This window comes from Lissotriton vulgaris, unplaced genomic scaffold (assembly GCF_964263255.1).
Source record: "Lissotriton vulgaris unplaced genomic scaffold, aLisVul1.2 SCAFFOLD_768, whole genome shotgun sequence".
In the NCBI taxonomy this organism is placed as follows: Eukaryota; Metazoa; Chordata; class Amphibia; order Caudata; family Salamandridae; genus Lissotriton; species Lissotriton vulgaris.
Genome location: NW_028246725.1, coordinates 120,262 through 139,327, shown reverse-complemented (window position 1 = coordinate 139,327; position 19,066 = coordinate 120,262). Strand labels below are relative to the sequence as shown.

Sequence of the window (19,066 nt, the reverse complement as noted above, 5' to 3'; positions counted from 1 at the left end):
AAAGCGAGTCAGGGAGTCCCAAAGGGACTTGTCGTACCTTCCAAGCAAGGCAGAGGCACTAGCCACCTTCATAAAGGAAGAAGAGGTGTTGCATACCTTCCTACCAAAAGAGTCCATAAGCTTGCTATCTTTTTCAGGTGGTACTGAGGAAGAAGTAGAGCCTGCATGGGACTTCATGGCAGCCGCCACAATGATGGAATCCGCAGGAGGATCCGATCCGAGGAACAAGGGATCCTCTGCAGGGGCCTTGTACTTTTTGGCTATCCGAGATGGAACAGATCCCACCACTGCTGGTGTGAGGAAAGTAGCCATAGCTGGTTCTAGGAGACCGGGAACCAGAGGTAGTAGAGGCCTGGGCGCTGTACGATGACGGAGGGTATCAAAAATCACAGTAGTGGGAACCACTGGAGTGTTCAGCGTGATATTCAGCTTCTTTGCTCCCCTGACCAGTACATCGGAGAAAGTCGCGAGGTCATTAATTGGAGAGACTCGGGAAGGGGGCGTAGAGGAATAGGTCGGAGAATAATCTCGGTAAGAAGACCTAGTCGAGGACGACCTTGTGGAAGATCTTGTACGCCGCCTCTTATGGGACCTGTCTCGATTCCTGCTGTGACTGTCCCTGGACCTAGAACGATGTCTTGATGGAGACCTTGGTCTTGGCCGGATTGGAGATTTTGGTCTGACAGGTGTCTTTGACCGCACTGGAGAACGTGATCTGACTCGAGATCTCGGCCTGGGTGACATCCTGGGACTCCGAGGAGATCTAGCTGGTCTGGCTGGAGTCTTGGCCTTAGAAAGGGAATATGTACGGGAGTAATCCGAGCCCGGACTACTCTGTCCAGATACCGCCCCATGAGGATGTTGAGAAATCAAGCTGCCCGCTGATCTGGGCGTAGATTCTGGGGAAACCTGCACAATGTTCAAGCCAGGAGATGATGATTTTCCTCCTGAAGTCTTAGAACCAGGTGACTCCACCTCTGCCGTCACTTTATCCCTCGACGGCGAAATCCTCGACGTCGAAGAAGTCTGGGTGACTAGCGGCGTCGAGCGGTGTCTTCATGCTCTCGAATGTGATCGATCACATCGTGAAAGGCTCGACTGAGAACCTTGACGTCGATCCGGAGACTTCGACGTCGATCTCCCCCGACGTCGATCAGGTGGAGGTACTTCATGACGTAGAGTCGACGACGATTCTCGACCTCGTCTCGACGATGATCTTCCTCGACGTCGCGTCGACGGCGACCTTTCCTGGCGTCGACCTCCTTGACGTCGAAGGATGGGATCTGACAGTCCCTCTCGACGGCGGCCCGCTAGCCAGCGGCGACCTTGATGCCGTCCTAGCTCTCGACGCCGATCCCTTCCGGGGTGGCGGAGAGTGTCTCGGCGTCGACGGAAGCCTCAACGTCGACTGAGACTTAGATGTAGCAGCAGCCATGGACTTCGAGCCCGAAGCATGGCGCCTCAACGCCGACTTACTTGACTGCGGCGGAGATCTTCGACGTCGTGAAGATGATCTGGGCCTTTTCGACGGCGTCCTCGACGTCGACCTTCGACCTTCATTCCTCTTTCTGGAGGCAGGAGAGGTGGAATGACGCAGTTTTTGGCCATGCTTGCTTGTAGGAGACGATCTAGGGGCTGTGGAAGCACCCACCTGGTGACTTTTGTCCATCTCCTGCATGGCATGAAGTTGAATCTTCTCCCTGTCGCGAAGAGTCCGACTTTTAAATTTTTTACAATGATGGCACTGATCAGGAATGTGTGAAGATGGAAGGCACACAATACACACAGAATGTGGGTCATTCAGAGCCATCTTTTTGTCATAAGAAGGACATTTCCTAAAAAAAGCAGGCATTCTGACAGGAAATTCTTGTGGGTTACCACAGAAAAATTAATCAGAAGCCTTATTTATTCAAAAAATGTCGAAATATTTGAGAAAACTCTCTCAAAAAAACAATTTCAGTTGAAAACTGAAGAGCTCAAGCTCCAGGATCCTCAAAGAAGGAGCCGGAAAAAAGAACTGACCCAACTGTCACCTGTGGTGCACCATGGGAGCACGGGGTTGCCTTCAGGTCTTAAAGGCACGGTACCCCTACTCTAATGCCTTAAAGGCAAGGTGTCAGTTTTCTCTGTTTGCTTTATACTCTACTGCAGCCTACTGGCAAATGCCTGCAATTACTGGTTTTCCTATGGCAATAAAGCATTGTTGTATACAAATGTTTTCTGCTCTCTTTCTTCCTTAGGGTTTGGAAGAGTACTACTGTATGTATGCTAATTTATTTAATTTTGCGGCACTTTTGCCAGTTAGAAAATGTTTTTTAGGCTGCAAATATATGTTTCACATATATATACATATATATTTATATGCATTTTCTATATGCTCCGGGATCCCGCACATGGGCGGGGATTATTCATAGATTATGACTATTGATGAGTATCCCCTGGATGAGAAAGTACGATTGAGTTACTTTTATAATCCAGCACTGGGGTCTTAACCTAAAACAGGTAGGTAATTGCGTTTCAGTATTTCATATGATTTTTAAAAAATATTTCAAGTTTTCAAAAGTAGACAGAAGAAATTTCATAGAAAAGCAGACAATGGGTTCCTATGGAGAAAGAACAGATTACCCGGTAAGGATTACTTTTGCGGTTCAGTACTGGGCTACAAGGTACAGTACTGGCTTTTCCCCTGATCACAGGTGAGTACTTCGGAATTCGGCTGATTTTATGTCAATATTTTCAGTTTCCAACACTTGAAAATTTTCGAGTCAAAACCAGTCAATGTTATCCAATGCCAGGCAAGTGAGTGACCGGTTTCCAGGTGAGTACTTGGCTGATGAAGTTAAGGTTTTGGGCATAGACGAAGGGTTCCCCCAAGGTCAGGTAAGTACAGTTAGTTCACCCTCAGCGGCACAAGGAAGGCTGGGTGCAGAGGTAGTTAGGCCCAATGTTATCCAAAGAGGGAAAGGGGGCGTCCCGTTGGTGGCTGCTGGCTAGCAGGCCACGTGGCTGTGGGAGCTGGTCTCCTGGTCACTTGCTCAGGGCAAAGGGGGAAGTAGGATAGGACAAAGGTGGCACAGCCAGCGGCACTCGGGCGGCTGGGTGCAGGGTGCATTTGAGCCGTCGGGCGCTCAATGTTATCCAATGGAAAAGGTCAAAAAGGATCAAAGGCTGCAGGCTCTGGGACAGAGACTGTACAGGGGTGACCAGCACTTCCAGAGGTAAGTTGGGCTCTTGGAGCACAAGTAGGTACCCCAAAGGGAGGCACAGGGGGCTGTAGGGCACAGGGGGCTGTAGGGCGTCGGGTGCAGGGGTGTCTTTGGATGTTGGAAAAGCTTAGCCTTAGCTGGTCGCGGTTGGGGTGGCCCCTGGTTCTGAGTCTGCAGGCGTCATCTGGTTCATCAAGGAGGGTCTTTAGGCACTGGACTTCAGGTCCCAGTCGCCAGGGGAACGTCCTCGTGGTCTTGGTTCGGTTGGGCACGGCCTGGGCTCAGAGGGTGTAGAGTGGGCTGGTCCAGAGCTTCCTGGCTGGCACCAGGGGGGGGTTGTTGCAGCAAAACCTCTGCTGATAGAAGTCCCGGTCTTTAGGAGGGTCAAGGCAGGCAGGTCCTCTGATGTCCCAAGGTTGCTGTCCACAGTAGTCGCCGGGAATTAGGCAGGAGCAAGTTCCAGGATCGACAGGCCGGTAGGGTTGGGGCCAAGTCAGTTGTTGTCGTCCTGCTGTTAACAGCTGCACGGCAGGTCTTCTTCCTCTTGATCCTCTTTCTTCTTTTGGGATCTAAGGAAGGAAGGTTCAGGGAGCCCCTAAATACTGAATGTAGGGGCGTTACAGGTAGAGTAAGGACAGGGACCAATAGGTCCCTGTCCTGGGGTGGGTACACCCCCTAGCCTGCTCCTCTCCTGTTGGAGGGGGCAGGAGCCTAGATGTGATTGGGCAGGGCTCCCCATCTACAAGATGGCCGGAGCCCGGGGTCGTGCTTCACCTCGTCTCCCCCACCTGAGGCGTGGGGTTGGCAATGGCTGGCACACCACCCCTTCCTGACATAGTTTTTCCCGCCAGTCTTCCCACCAGAGTGGGGGTCAGGACTGGTGGGGTCCTGTTGCTGGTAACAGCAAATGGTCTGGAGAAGCTCACAGAGGTGGCATACCTTTGAAGCTTCCCCCTGCCCATCCTGGGGGAGGAGACCTAGCACCTCACCCAGGATGTGCATTGTTGCAGGCCCAGGAGAGCGGGGGCTCTCCACCCAGGGGTCCAACAACATGGCTGCTGTGTGGCAGCCTCTGCAGCCACACAGCCCAGACGTGGATTGGAGGTTAGGGTTTCAGGGGGCATCTCAAAGATGCCCTCTGGTGCATTTTACATTAAATCCCACACTGGCATCAGTGCGGGTTTAATGTGCTGAGAAGTTTGGTACCAAACTTGTCAGTCTTCAGTGTAGCCATTATGATGCTGTGGAGTTCGTAATGACAACCTCCCAGAACCATATACTCGTAATGGCATCACAGCACTTACAGTGCCCAGGAATGGCCCTGGGTACTGTAGGGGCACAGGGCTCATGCACCTGTGCCCACACCTCTGGCATGGGGCACCCAGTTAGAGGGGTGACTTAAGTATGCCAGGCTAGTGGGTTCTGTCGGCATGGCGGGTACCTAGGGTACCATTTACTAGGGACTGACAGGTGGCCAGAGATGCCAATTGGCTTTCAGTTTCAACACAGTTTTTAGGGAAGGAACACAGGCCCTGGGTACCTGGTTGGCAGGGACCCAAGGCACACTCAGTCAAAGTATGTCAGCAGTTCAGAAAAAAGTGGGGTATACCAATGCAAGAAAGATGGCACTTTCTCACACCCGATAAGAAAAAAAGAAAGAAGACCAGAGGAAGAAGACCCATCGTGCAGCTGCTAACAACAGGACGACAACTGACTTGGCCCCAGCCCTACTAACCTGTCGATCCTGGAACCTGCTCCTGCCTAATCCCGGCGACTCCTGCGGACAGCAACCTTGGGACACCCAGAGGACCTGCCTGCCTTGACCCTCTTAAAGCCTGTGACTCCCATCAGCAGAGGCTCTGCTGCAACAACACCCCTGGTGCCAGCCAGGAAGCTCCGGACCAACCCACTCTGCACTCGCTGAGCCCGGCCCGTGCCCGAGTGATCGAGGACCACGAGGACGTCCCCCTGGTGACTGGGACTCGAAGTCCAGTGCCCAAGACCCTCCTCGACGACCCTTACGACGCCTGCAGCCACAGGACAGAGGACCCCTCCGACCGCGACCAGCAGGGGGTAAGATTTACCAACCTCAAAAGATACCCTCATTGAATAACATTGAGCGCCTGACGGCTCAAAAGCACCCTGCCGCCCGAGTGCCCCTGGCAGTGCTACCGGTGCCCTATCCTACTTCCCCATTTGCCCTGAGCAAGTGACCAGGAGCCCAGCTCCCACAGCCGCGTGGCATGCTAGCCAGCAGCCACCAACGGGAGGCCCCCATACCCTCGTTGGATAACATTAGGTCTAACTACCTCTGCACCGGGCGCCCCTGTGCCGCTGGGGGTGAACCAACTGTACTTACCTGACTCTGGGGGACCCCTGAGTCTATGCCCAGAACCCTAACTTCACCAGCCAAGTACTCACCTGGAAACTCTCACTCACCTGCCATTGGAGAACATTGACTGGTTTGACTCAAAAAATCTTTTAAGTGTGAAGTTTTGGAAACTAAAAATATTCATATAAAATCACCCAACTTCCGAAGTACTCACCTGTGATCAGGGGAGAAGCCAGTACTGTACCTTGTAGCCCTGTACTGAACCGCAAAAGTAATCCTTACCGGGTTTACTAGTAACTTGTATTTTCTCCATAGGAATCCATTGTCTGCTTTTCGATGAAATTTCTTCTAAGTGTCTACCTTTGAAAACTAAAAATATTCTTTAAAAATCATACGAAATACTGAAACGTAATTACCTACCTGTTTTGAGTTGAGACCCCAATGCTGGCCCCAGAAGACCAGTACTGGATTACAAAAGTAACGAGATCGTACTTTACCTGCAACCTGAATTTTCTACCATAGGATAACATTGCCAGATTCCTGTAGAATTTTTTTTAAGTGTTAACTTTTAAAATAGCTTTTTATTCCTGAAAAATCACTACAATACCTAAAACTTTTTGCCAAACTGTTTTTAGCTTAGACCCCAGGACTGAACCTAGGAGCCAGTCCTGGAATTACCAATGTAATCTACAAAGTAATTGACTGTGTTTATATAAGGAAATCCATTGAGCTCAATGCTAAATTGTGTGTAGTATTGTGTTGCCTACTGCAACCCCTGTACCTATTGTCTTTACAAAGTGTATTGCCTTTCTACAAAGTACTTAGCTGAGACCTCTCATATTGAGATCAGTATATTTTTTGATACCTGTTGGTTCTAGAAATAAAACAACTATAACTTTTGATATAAAAACAAGTGGCCAGTAATTTGTGAAATATACATCATAAACATCAAATATTCTCTTCTTTCCATCATAGGAACCACTCAGGACAACTACATTGGTTAGTGTTGTATATAATGTATTAACTAGCACCCAGTGGCCATTGACAGCATATAAGCCTTTAAAACATAATAACAGTACATAGCATAAATGAAACAATGGAAAATGTTGGCAGTAGACAGATGTGCCATTCAGTCCTGCGAAAGAGTGATGGGAAATGGTGTACTCTGGGCAATCTTTGACTTGGCAAGGCATTAGCTGCATCCTTGTCTAGGTCAGTCATGGCAAGAGTCCCAACATCGCTACCATTGTATGAAAGAAATTAAGGTATGCAAAGGTGATTAAATAAAGCCCAAGATGTGGTCAGCGCCAAGCAAGGAAGTGAGACACATGTCTCTTTGCACCCGCAAGGCACCCAAAAAGTAGCATCCTTACTTGTCTGGCAGCGAAGTTTTGGGGGTTGAGCCCAGAGCCGATTGCGCCCAAGCCGACGGAGGGCAGTGTGGAGCCGGAAGGGGAGTGCTTGTAACTTGGGGAGGGGGAGAAGGGAGAGCAGGATACCTCATCCCCAAGGCACCCATCTTGATTGGAGAAAGGCAGAGTCAGCTGGAGAGGGAGGCAGTTGAGCAGGTGTTGGTTAGTCAAGCAACAGAACCCAAGAGGAGAGACAGGAAAGGGTGGATGGGACGGAAGGATGAAGGAAGAGAGGAGAGAAAAAGGCCAGTGTGAGTAGCATTGCGAATGCAGCATTATCAAAACCCCATCCTGCAAAGCACAGTGCATGTCTTCAAACTAGATGGTCACAGGTGAGTTTAAGAAGAGAAATTGCCTAAAGATCTACATACCATTAATACTCCAGAAGGGGGACAAGAGACGTAAGGAGGCCCTGCTTTATTTTCCCACTAATTCTGCAAAAGTGACAGGCTTCAGTGCCTGGAACACTCACCGAAGGGAAAGTAATTCAGAATACTTTCTCAATGTCTATGCAATGGGGCATAATCTACAATAACATACATGGGAAGCAGTTCCTCATGAGAAAAAAGATGCAGCAATACAGCAAGGCACTCAGCAGATAAGGGAAAGTTAATAGCCAGTCAGTGACTGGGCAGGGGGCAGTCGGCAGACATCCAAGAACCAGGCATGGAGCAGCTAGAGGACAACCAGAGTCAAGGGGAGGAAGAAAAGGAAAAAAAAGTAAAGTTGGAAGGCTCTAAGCAGAAGTACACAGAAGTAGCTATGTGCTGCTCATCCCCATGATCCTCCTCAAGGGGAATATGCGCTTTACACAAATACAAGTTTTGTTATGACTCACCTTCTCATAGTAAGGCCCATTGTCATTCACTCCCATGTCTTTGGAATTAGGTGGACGGAAGCCAGAGCGATCCTTCCTCAAATTGTCATTATAATCCCCGAGATTCAGACCCCGCTTGTCGGTGTCAAACTTTTTATCAGCAAGGCCACCTGCAAGATAAGCAGAGAGTGAGTAAGGCATTATGGGTCTGCACTTCAGGGGTGGGGTTGGGGGTCTGTATTAGCAACTTGCAGCTCACTTTCTGGCCAATTTTGATATCAAGACTGGAGCAAAATGTCTCTCTCAACCATTGTTTCCAATGAAAATTAAAACAATGCCACATAAGGATTAGTTACTTACCTGTAATCCTAGTTCTCTTCCAGGGGTATCGTCATCAAAGTCATAAGCATTAGAATATTCCCGCCCATGCGCGGGACCCGCGCATGGGCGGGAATATTCTAATGCTTATGACTATTGATGAGGATCCCCTGGAAGAGAATGTTCCCTAAGAATGCCATGGACGTCCCTAGTTTGCGTGTTGAATGGGCTCTAGGGGGAATTGTTAAAGTGTGTTTTGCTTTTTGATAGCATATTTGAATACATATGACTATCCACCTGGCATCTCCAGTTTTGGAGATGGGGTTGCCTTTATGAGGTGGAGACAAAGCTACAAACAGTTGTTTTGTTTTCCTAAAGGGTTTAGTCCTGTCTATGTAATAAAATAACGCTTTTTTTTTATGTCGAGCGTGTGAAGAGCTCTCTCTGCTACTGAATCAGGGTTTGGGAAAAACACTGGTAACTATTGATTGATTAAGATGGAAAGCAAAAATTATCTTTGGAAAAATTTTTGGATTAGTTCTAGGAACCACTTTGTTTGGATGTATTTGTAAAAATGATTCTTGTATGGTTAAAGCCTGGATCTCACTTACTCTCCTAAGAGAGGTGATTGCGACAAGGAACGCTACTTTCCATGTAAGGAAATGTAATTCGCATTTGTGAAAAGGCTCAAATGGGGGACCCATGAGTCTAGTAAGAACAATGTTTAGGTTCCACACTGGAGATGGTGGCAGGCTGGGTGGAATTATCCTTTTAACCCCTTCGCCGTAGGGCTAATTCCCCCACGTCGCTGGGGGGAGAGGGGGCCGCGCAGCGCCACGGTGCTTGTGACGAGCTTGGCTCGTCACGCTGCACGGTGGCGTTGTGCTCATGACTAGCTGAGCTCGTCATGACCACCCCCTTTTTCGGGAACGCTCAGCATAGCAGGGGATTTATCCCCGTGTGTGAGCGCCGCCCAAGTCATGACGAGCTGAGCTCGTCATGAGCATGGAAGGTGTTAAGGTCTTCCATGAAGGCTTTGAAAGCAGGTACTCGAAACAATGACAAATGTTGAATGTTTTGTAAGTAGGCGGCAAGGTCAGCCAGATGCAATCTTATTGATGGGTTTTTGCTGTAAATAAATCTTTTCCATTTGGCTGCATAGCAAGCTCTAGTAATGGGGTGTCTGGCTACCTTAAAAATACTCGTACAGTTTGGTGGGAGTTTCAGGTAACCGAACGCTAAGATTTCAGGAGCCAGATCACTACATTCAGTTGCGCTTGATCTGGGTGCCTTTTTTCTCCATGGTTCTGCGTCAGCAGCTTTGGGGAGAGCCGTAATTTTTGATGAAGGACTAGTGATAGTTCGAGAAGTGTTGTGAACCATAGTTGCAGTGTCCATGTGGGAGCAACTAGGATCAATTTGAGGGACTGTTGTTTGAGCTTGCTACTACTAGTGGAATGAGTGGGAGTGGTGTAAAAGCGTTTGCAAATCTGCCTGACCAGCTCAACCATATTGCATTGCCCTTGGACAACTGGTGTGGGAACTTGGCGGCGAAGGTTAGGCATTTTGCGTTTGCATGTGTGGCGAACAGATCTATGTCTGGTTGGCCCCACATTTGAAAGAAAGGTTGAAGAACTTGTGGATGAAGTTCCCAATTGTGTATTTGTTGAGACTGACGACTTAACAGATCCGCTGATTGCTTACTCCTGGAAGATGTTCTGCCAGGAGATCTAGGTTTTGTGGAATGGCCCACCTCCATACGCTTTGTGCTAGGCGAGAGAGCTACAGAGAATGTGTTCCTCCTTGCTTTTGTATGTAATACATCGTTGTCATATTGTCCGTCTGGACTGAGACAGTCTTGTTGAGAAGATGTACTTGGAATTACTTTAACTAGGAATATTGCCAGTAGTTCTAGATGATTGATGTGAAGCACTTTTTGTTGAGTGGTCCACCTGCCCTGAATTGTATGGTTTAGGAGCTAGGCTCCCCAGCCGGTGAGTGATGAGTCTGTTAGCACTATCTGTGGAACAGGCTCCAGGAACGGCCACCCTTTGGACAGGTTTTGTGTGTTCTACCACTGCAGAGAGCGATGTGTGCGGCTGTCCACTAACAGCAGATCTGTAAGAGTTCCTTGAGCCTGGTTCCACTGATGTGCTAAACATTCTTGTAAAGGGCACATCTGAAGTCTTGCGTGAGGTACGATGAAAATGCAAGAGGCCAACATTCCTATGAGCTGCATAAACACTTATTTATTTATTTATTGTATTTGTTACGCGCAACAGCTACCCACAAAGGGTTTCCCGGCACGGAGATTTGTACAGGTTAGCAACTCTACGGAGTATGGAATTTAGATGTTAAATAGCCAAGTTTTTAGGCTGTTTTGCGAAATCTGCCGTAATTATCTTTCATCCGAACTGCAAGGGGCATGGAATTCCACAGCATTGGGCCTTGATAGCAAAACGACCTGCCTCCTACACGAGAGAGCTTAAATCTGGGAATGGTGAATTTCTTTTGGGTAGATGAGCGCAATGATCGCGACGGAAGGTACGGACGAACCAATGTCATCAGGTATTTCGGGGCTCTGGCCATGTTTATTTTGTGCATAATGCAGAGCGCCTTAAATCTGATCCGCTTTTCCACCTTCAACCAGTGCAAATCTCGCAGATATTTTGTGGTTGAGGTGTGTCTGGGAATTTTGCATATTAACCTAGCTGCAGAATTTTGAACTACCTGTAGTTTACGAATTAATGCTTTATTTGCACCCAGGTACAGAACATTTCCGTAATCAACACGGGAGGTAATCAAAGCATTCACCACCATCTTCTTGGTTGGCTCAGGTAGCATCCAACACATTTTCATCAGCCATTTTAAGATAGCAAAGCATGTTCCTGCAGTTTTTTCCACCTGCTTATGCATCTTAAGCGCATCGTCTATAATGACTCCAAGATTACGTGCTTGAGTCACTGGGACGGGAATCTTGCCCATTTCAGTTGGCCGGTGATGGGGACCCCACAAATTTTTATTATTCCCTAGGATGATAACCTCCGTTTTGTCCCCATTCAGTTTGAGGAAATTATCCTGCATCCATCTTGCGATTTTCTTCAGGCCACTTTTCAGGGTAGACTCATCTTCCACTGTCTCAGAAGTCAGGGAAACAACAAGTTGGGAATCGTCCGCGTAAGAAAACATCACTAATCATGTTTCCTCCACAATCTTGGCCAGAGGGCTCATGTATAAATTAAATAATAAAGGACTTAAAATTGATCCCTGGGGAACACTATGCTCGAACTTGTGAATGTCGGAGCATGCATTCTGAGAAAAGACCTGAAATGACCTTTCCTTTAAAAAAGAAGTAAGCAATTCCAATGCTGGACCACAGACACCTAATGATTGTAATGTTGAAATCAAGACCGCATGGGATACTGAATCAAACGCGGCACTGAGGTCCAACAACACCAGGGCCACAGTTTCTCCTTTGTCCAGCCTACTCCTGATATTTTCCGTCACCCCCAAGAGCGGGGTCTCCGTTGAGAAGCCGGCTCTGAATCCTGATTGGCCGGGCGGCAGTAGTTCATGGGTGGTAACAAATTCATGGTTTACGTGTTTTTCTAAAATTTTTGAGAAGATTGGCAATAGTGAAATTGGGCGAAAGTTGGAGGGCTGATTGGGGTCTCTTCCTGCTTTCTTCATAATGGGTTGAATCATGGCATGCTTCCACTTCGATGGTACTGTATTTTCATGCAGGGACCTATTTAATAAACTTGTGATAATATTCAGTACGTCAGGAGAATGTTTTTTCAGGATTTTACACGGTAAAGGGTCTTTCGGAGATCCTGACTTAATCGAGCTGAGCAGTTTGATTAAAATTTCCGTGCTCAATTTAGGCCATTTATCTAGGACATTTCCTTTATTCAAAGGCCGCTCTACCTCCGATCCACACTCTTGCTCCTCTCCAGGAGGGGGAGATGCCCCGGGGTGTGAGTCATATTGTTTAGCTGTTGCTATTCCTTGATAGATTTTATCCACTTTCTGAATGAAAAATTATGCTAGGGCTTCACATTGATCTTTATTTAATTCTGGGGGCTAGCTGTGGTTTTTGACCCAGCCAGTTCTTTGACCATTTTAAATAGCATTTGGGAGCGGGTCAATGCCTCTGATATGGAGGAGCAGACATAGTTTGCTCGCGCTTTGTCACAAAGAGACCGATAATTTTTCAGCTTGTTCTTTTATTCTGTTTTTGCTTCTAGGAGATGGTACTTTCTCCATCTTCGCTCCAGAACCTTACATTCCGATTTCTCCTTTTTTAATGTTTCGTTAAACCAAGGTGCCGGTGGCCTCCTCCCCTTGCACTTTGCTTTAGAAAGAGGCAGACCGGTATCTATAGCTACCCTTAACCAAGTATGAACTTCTTCAGACAGATTTCACCGACCCATTTAAACACTGGCGGTGTGCCGCTAGATGATTATTCAGCATCTCAAAGTCTAGATTTTTCCAATTTCTTATCAGTCCAGGATAGTCTAATAGGTTGCTGCCTCTCTGGGGGCAATCTGCAGGGAAAATCCAACCAGATAGTGGTCTGACTAACTAAGTGGAACTGAAGGCAAAACCTTGACATCCCTTAAATTAGAAATAATTGGGTCCAATAAATGCCCTGCACTGTGAGTGGCTTCTGTATTTAACAGCCTCATGTTCTGTACAGCTAAGTCGGATTTAAAATCTGCTATGGTGGTGCAAGCTAAATTCTCCAAGTGAATATTAAAATCTCAGAGGAGAGAGAAATTCGCAGCAGACAAAACCAAGGGGCTTATAATTTCAGGTAAGGCCGCCATCCAATCCGCCGCTGAACCTGGTGGACGATAGGCCAGCATCCCAGAGAGGGTAAAGTTCGGAGTAACTGCCAGTTTAAAAATCGCCGCCTCCCCTTTGATGGTAGGGAGTCTCAAAAGCTCACAGCTATATTCCTTTTTGAAGAGGACGGCTATACCCCCTCCTATTTGATTGAGGCGGTCCAACCTGACAATCGCATAATTATCAGGCACAGCTACTGCAATATCCGGCCCTGAACTCTCTTGGAGCCATGTCTCAGTCAAAAAGAGAGCGTCCGGTTTATCCTCCAGCAATAAATTAAAGATTTCATATTTATGCTTAGGTAAAGATCTACAATTTAGGCTCAAGAACAGAAGTTTTTTATCCTTCCCTTGTGGTAGCGCCCTCTTTGTGTTTGCCTTATCCTCCCCTCTATATGTGATTGTTGTGGATAAACCACAAGTCGGGCATGAGGTCAAGCCAATGTCAAGGTGTAAGCCCGTGCAATCCTGATGTATGGGAGTTCTCAGTTCTTTCAAGTCATTAGAGCTCAGAGTTGTTATCTAAGGCCACAATCTCAGTTCTACTATCTGGGTCGATATTACCTACAGGTTCCAAGTGCGAGTAGAAATGAGCAGGATGTATGGCCCTGGGCCCGGTCGCAGACGGGCGCGCCTTTGGCGCACCGTCGGCGTGCCCGCTGTGCTCGTCCGCTGCGCTTACGATTGTCGTGCTCCATTTAGACTGTCAGAGGCGGGATCTCAGGGCAGCTAGGACGCTAACCTTGTGCCTCCAGCAAGATGGCGGCCAAGGAGAACAGCGTTGGTTCGATCCCACTCTCAGGTCGAAATCGGCTCTGAGTGGGGGACGAATGTGTGGGGTATGAGCAAGTTTCAAATGCACATTTAAATTTTAAAGCACAAAAACGATTTTAAAACAAGTTAAAAGTGCCGATTAATTATAGCAGCAAATTACAACACTGCCTCTCGGCTTTCCGCCTCAAGAGGTGTTACAAAATACAAATTACCGTGCCTGCTTAGACGTGCACAATTTATGTGCTCAGGGGCGGGAGCGCAGGGCAGCTAGGACGCTAACCTTGAGCCTCCAGCAGGATGGCGGCCAAGGAGAACAGCGTCGGTTCGATCCCACTCTTAGGTCGAAATCGGCTCTGAGTGGGGGACGAATGTGTGGGGTATGAGCAAGTTTCAAATGCACATTTAAATTTTAAAGCACAAAAACGATTTTAAAACAAGTTAAAAGTGCCGATTAATTATAGCAGCAAATTACAACACTGCCTCTCGGCTTTCCGCCTCAAGAGGTGTTACAAAATACAAATTACCATGCCTGCTTAGACGTGCACAATTTATGTGCTCAGGGGTGGGAGCGCAGGGCAGCTAGGACGCTAACCTTGAGCCTCCAGCAAGATGGCGGCCAAGGAGAACAGCGTCGGTTCGATCCTACTCTCAGGTCAAAATCGGCTCTGAGTGGGGGACGAATGTGTGGGGTATGAGCAAGTTTCAAATGCACATTTAAATTTTAAAGCACAAAAACGATTTTAAAACAAGTTAAAAGTGCCGATTATTTATAGCAGCAAATTACAACACTGCCTCTCGGCTTTCCGCCTCAAGAGGTGTTACAAAATACAAATTGTTATGGGAGGGAGTGTTGCGGCTGAAACCGGTTGATGAGGGTTTGCATGCCGGCTATCCTGGCTGGATTGGGGTATGCTAGAGCTTTGCCAGTGTCTACTGTGGCTCCTAGATACCGATGTATGTGGGAGGGTTGAAGGTGTGACTTGGTGTAGTTTAGTGTGAACCCCAAGTTGTGTAACAGTTGAATTGTTTGATAAGTGTGGTGAACACACTGGGTGTATGAGTTGGGTTTTATCAGCCAGTCGTCCAGGTATGGAAATACATGAATTTGTTGTCTTCTAAAAATGTGATGCTACTACTGCAAGGCACTTTGTGACCTCCCTGGGTGCTGTAGTCACCCTAAATGGAAGGACCTTTAACTGTTAGTGCTGGCAGTCTACTGTGAACTTCAGGAATTTTCTGTGAGTAGGGTGTATAGGAATGTGGAAGTACGTGTCCTTCAGATCTAGTGTAGTAAGGAAGTCGCCTTGTTGAAGCAGTGGGAGAACCTGCTGAAGAGTGATCAGATTGTATGTACAAATTGAGAGGTCTGAGGTCCAGTATTGGCCTTCGGGCTCCATCTTTTTGGAGGATTAGGAAATACAGGGAGTAAATCCCTGTTCCCTGATGTTGTATGGGAACTGGTTCTATTGCCTGTTTTTGAAGCAGTAAAAGAACGTCTTGTTTGAGGAGTGTTAAGATGTTCCCCGGACATTGAACGCTGTTTGGGTGGTATGTTGGGTGGAGTAGCAGTAAGTTCCAGGCAGTAACCATATTGGATAATTTGTCTTACCCACTTGTCTGTAGTGATGGAATTCCAGACATGTAGGAACTGTGATAGTCTCCCTCCAACTGGAGTGGAATGGTCTGGAGTGAGTGGAGGGAAGTCACTGCTTATTATTGGGGGAGGTGTGAGTGTTGTTGTTACCTCAGCCTCTTCCTTTGTTGTTATTTCCCTTGTATCCACCTCTAAAATATCCCCTGTAGGGGGATGTTTGTGTGTTGTTTTTGTATGAAGCCGTGTCTGTATTGATGTTTTTAGATGCTCCCCTATAGGAGCGTCTAAAGGAACCACATGTTGATAGAGACTGCAATGCTCCCATAGATTTAGCTGTCTCGGTGTCCTTTTTCATTTTCTCTAGAGCGGTGTCTACAGCTGGTGCAAAAAGTTGTTGCTGATTGAGGATAATTATTTGTATCTCCTGTTTGAAGCCAGAGATGCGCAACCAGGCATGTCGTCTGAGTAACACGCTAGTGTTAATGGCCCTAGAGGCGGTGCCTGCAGCATCAAGGGCACATTTGATTGATGCATTAGTTAATAATTTCCCCTCTTGAATTAAATCATTGGCCTTGGTCTTATATTGATCAGGTAAATGCTGAAATAGGGTTTCTAGTTATCTAGTGAGCCCTATCGTACCTAGCAAGTACTGCTTGTGTGTTAGCTATCCGCCAGTTATTAGCTGCTTGGGTAGCTACTTGTTTGCCAGAAACATCTAATAATTTAGACTCCTTGTCCGGAGGTTTGAGAGTTGCCACGTTTTCTAGCGTTAGCTACCACTAGGGAATCTAAAGGGAGATGACCTTTGATGTAGGAGGGATCACTGGGAGCGGGTTTATACTTTTTGTCAATTCTTGGATTTAGAATTCTAGTCCTAACAGGGTACTTTAATATGTCGGGTGCATGTTTAATAACACCTTTTAACATTTGCAGTGTTTGTACAGTCTTTAGTGAAAGTCCTCCTCTGCAGGGCCTAATGCATTGGGACACCATGGTACTGAGCCACCCTATTTACAAGTTGATTAAAACCAATATTGCCATCTGGGGGAGGTGGCTTTGTTGAATATGCATGAGGATTAGGGAGGTCTGGAGGATGTACTGGGTCATCCCAATCATCCTGTGGTACGTCTATCATTATCAGGGTCATGAAAAGGGTCAGTGTTGTGTCCCCATCCCCTAAATCATCATTACTGGGTGATAGTGGTGAGTTTGGTGAAAGTATAGGAGAGTGTGGAGGAGAGACAGGTTTAGAAGGAAGAACAGGAGGAGAGGGTTGTAAAGGTGAAGTAGCACAGTCCTTCTTTACAGGCACTACAGGAATGCCTGGGGTGTCTAATTTCCTTTTGTTGTGTGGAACAGTAGACACAAGTCCTGTTTTAGGGTCTATGTGGAGTATTTTTTGTTTTGGATCGATAGGAGCCGGTCGAAAAAGTTCTTCCTCTTCTGTAGATATTTTTGGTGCCGATTTTTTCGGGTCCGAGCGAGGTTTGGATTTCTGCTCCAGAGCCTTGGAAGGTGTTTTTGGGTCCTTTGGCTTCGATGTGGAGGCGGACATCTTTTTCGGTTCCGAATGTTTCGGATCCAATAGCTTTTCCTTTGGAACGGGGGAGGTCGGTGCAAAGGTTTTTTGGGAGCAGGTTGCGCTCCGTATAGCACCTGTGGGACAGTGATATGCGGTTTGCTCGGCCTCGAGTTACCGGAAGGCTTGTCCTTTATCTTCGGAGTCGAGTCTGAATGCGGGGCTTTTTTTTCTATTTTTTTCTTTCCAAAGACCTTTATTGCACAATTATGTATTAACACAGCACAGCACAGAGCCTACAACCCTTAGGGCCGGCTGCGTTATGTACAGTTACCCAGTACCATTATCGGAGTAACACAGCCCTTCAGTCGACAACCCGGAGGTCCGGCGGCGTGGTAAAGCAGGGTGTACACAGATTAGTCAGACTCGTGTGTCGGATAGTTTATAGGTCTATGGTTTTTTCTTTTTTGTAAAACAAACGTTATTGTTCGAAGCAGAGGAAAGTGTTATCAAAACAATCACAGTTATAATCTCATCATAGAGCGCACACAGTACAGCAGTAACCACAGTCACAATTACTGAGGGATAGTCTGCCGGGTCATTTCCATGTCTGCTGAAGGGGAAGTGCACAATTCGCCTCTATAGGTATTCCATCGACCCCATTTCTTACCAAACTTTGGGGCATCCCCATGTCTTGTAAACCGTTTTTTTCAGACAGCATGCACACATCCATTGCAGCCACCCATCTAATCAGGAGCGGTATGTGCGGTGAGCCACACTGCATGGCAATTTCACGCTTCAATAAGAGGAAGCTTAGGGCTGCCCATCTTTGTTCTATCGCAGTTAAGTCCGTGGGGTCCCATACATTAAGAAGAGCACATTTGGGGGTCAGAGGGACCGGTTTCCCTGAAGCATAAGTCATTTTCTGAACGGCGCGGTTCCAAAGGTCTTGGACCGCTGGGCATTCCGGCAGAATGTGATAGAAGGTACCTGTTAGGCTGCAATTTCGAAGGCAGAGATCAGATGGGCGTCGGCCTATTCTGGCTAGAAGGGGACCGGACATGTATGTTCTGTGCAATATTTTTAGCTGTATTAATCTGAATCTATGATTGATGGCTGATTCCCGCGGGGACATCAATGCTGACTGCCACTCAACTTCATCTAGAACTCCAATGTCAATCTGCCATTTATCTCGCAGGAGGTGAAAATTGTTTGGCATATTGTTGCACAACTTACGGTAAGTGTGGGATATTGCTTTGGACTGAAGGGGTTCGGACAAGAGTATGTCTTGGAGGGGGGAGGACTGTGGGAGGGAAGCGAGGTCTGGAATATTGGCGAGTATGGCGTGTTTAATTTGGAGGTATCGGAAAGTTTCGGATTGTGCCAGGTCGTATGTAGTTTGCAGCTCTTTGAATGTCAGTAATTTGCCCTTGTGAAGCAAGTCGCTAATAGTGGAAATGCCTAGTGTGTCCCATTTATCAAAGCCTCTATAGTGACAAAGGGTGCCGAGTTTGTACGAGGTCCAGAGTGGGGGGGATAGTGTGAGGGTGTTGGCCTATCAGACTCTTTTGTTTACGCTGTGCCAAATGGATAACATGTGGGACATCGGGCCGATATATCGGGTACGGGTGTGTTTGCCATAAAGGGCCTCGAGGTAGCCACCACGGCCTGTCTGGTATTTCTCTAAGTGAAAGGCAGGGTTTGTGGGCGAGCCGTAAATCCATGAGTTGGTAGCGCCCAGTTGAGTGGCCCAATAATAGAGGCGGGCATTGGGGAGGGCAATACCTCCATCGTACCACCCTTGCGTGAGTGAGATAAGGGCAATGCGAGGAGAACCACCATCCCATAAAAGGAGGCGGAGGTCTCCCTCGATTAGGTTGAAGTACGAGTCAGCTATGGGGAACGGGCAATATTGTAGGGCATATAGAAATTGAGGGAGCGCAAGGATCTTAAATAAGGTAGCTCTACCTGGAAGAGAGGGGGGGAGCGTTCTCCAATGTGAGACGTCCGTATGGAGCCTCTGGAGTGGGCCTTTGAGGTTACGTTCATAGAACAATTGGGGGTCCGGAGTGACAAAGATTCCCAAATATTTAAAACCGTCTCGGGCGATTTCGATGGAGTAGCATCGCGGGAGAGGTGGGGGAGGACCATGCAGAACATAGAGCACCGATTTAGACCAATTAATAGAGAAGCCCGAATATTTGCCAAAGTTGGTGATTACGTGTAGCAGGCTGTTAAGGGTGGACT

General features: G+C 47.4%; 1 protein-coding gene across 1 annotated transcript in view; it reads right to left on the bottom strand.

Annotated features, from left to right (window-relative positions):
• Window positions 1-19,066, bottom strand: part of LOC147665769 (trinucleotide repeat-containing gene 6B protein-like) — a gene marked incomplete at its 5' end in the record, with an annotated part of 535,565 nt that overhangs the window by 412,385 nt on the left and 104,114 nt on the right. The window contains 2 exons of the mRNA XM_086949498.1: window positions 6,912-7,082; window positions 7,789-7,937. Of these exons, the coding sequence (XP_086805624.1) occupies window positions 6,912-7,082; window positions 7,789-7,937 (320 nt within the window). The remainder of the gene's footprint in view (window positions 1-6,911; window positions 7,083-7,788; window positions 7,938-19,066) is intronic.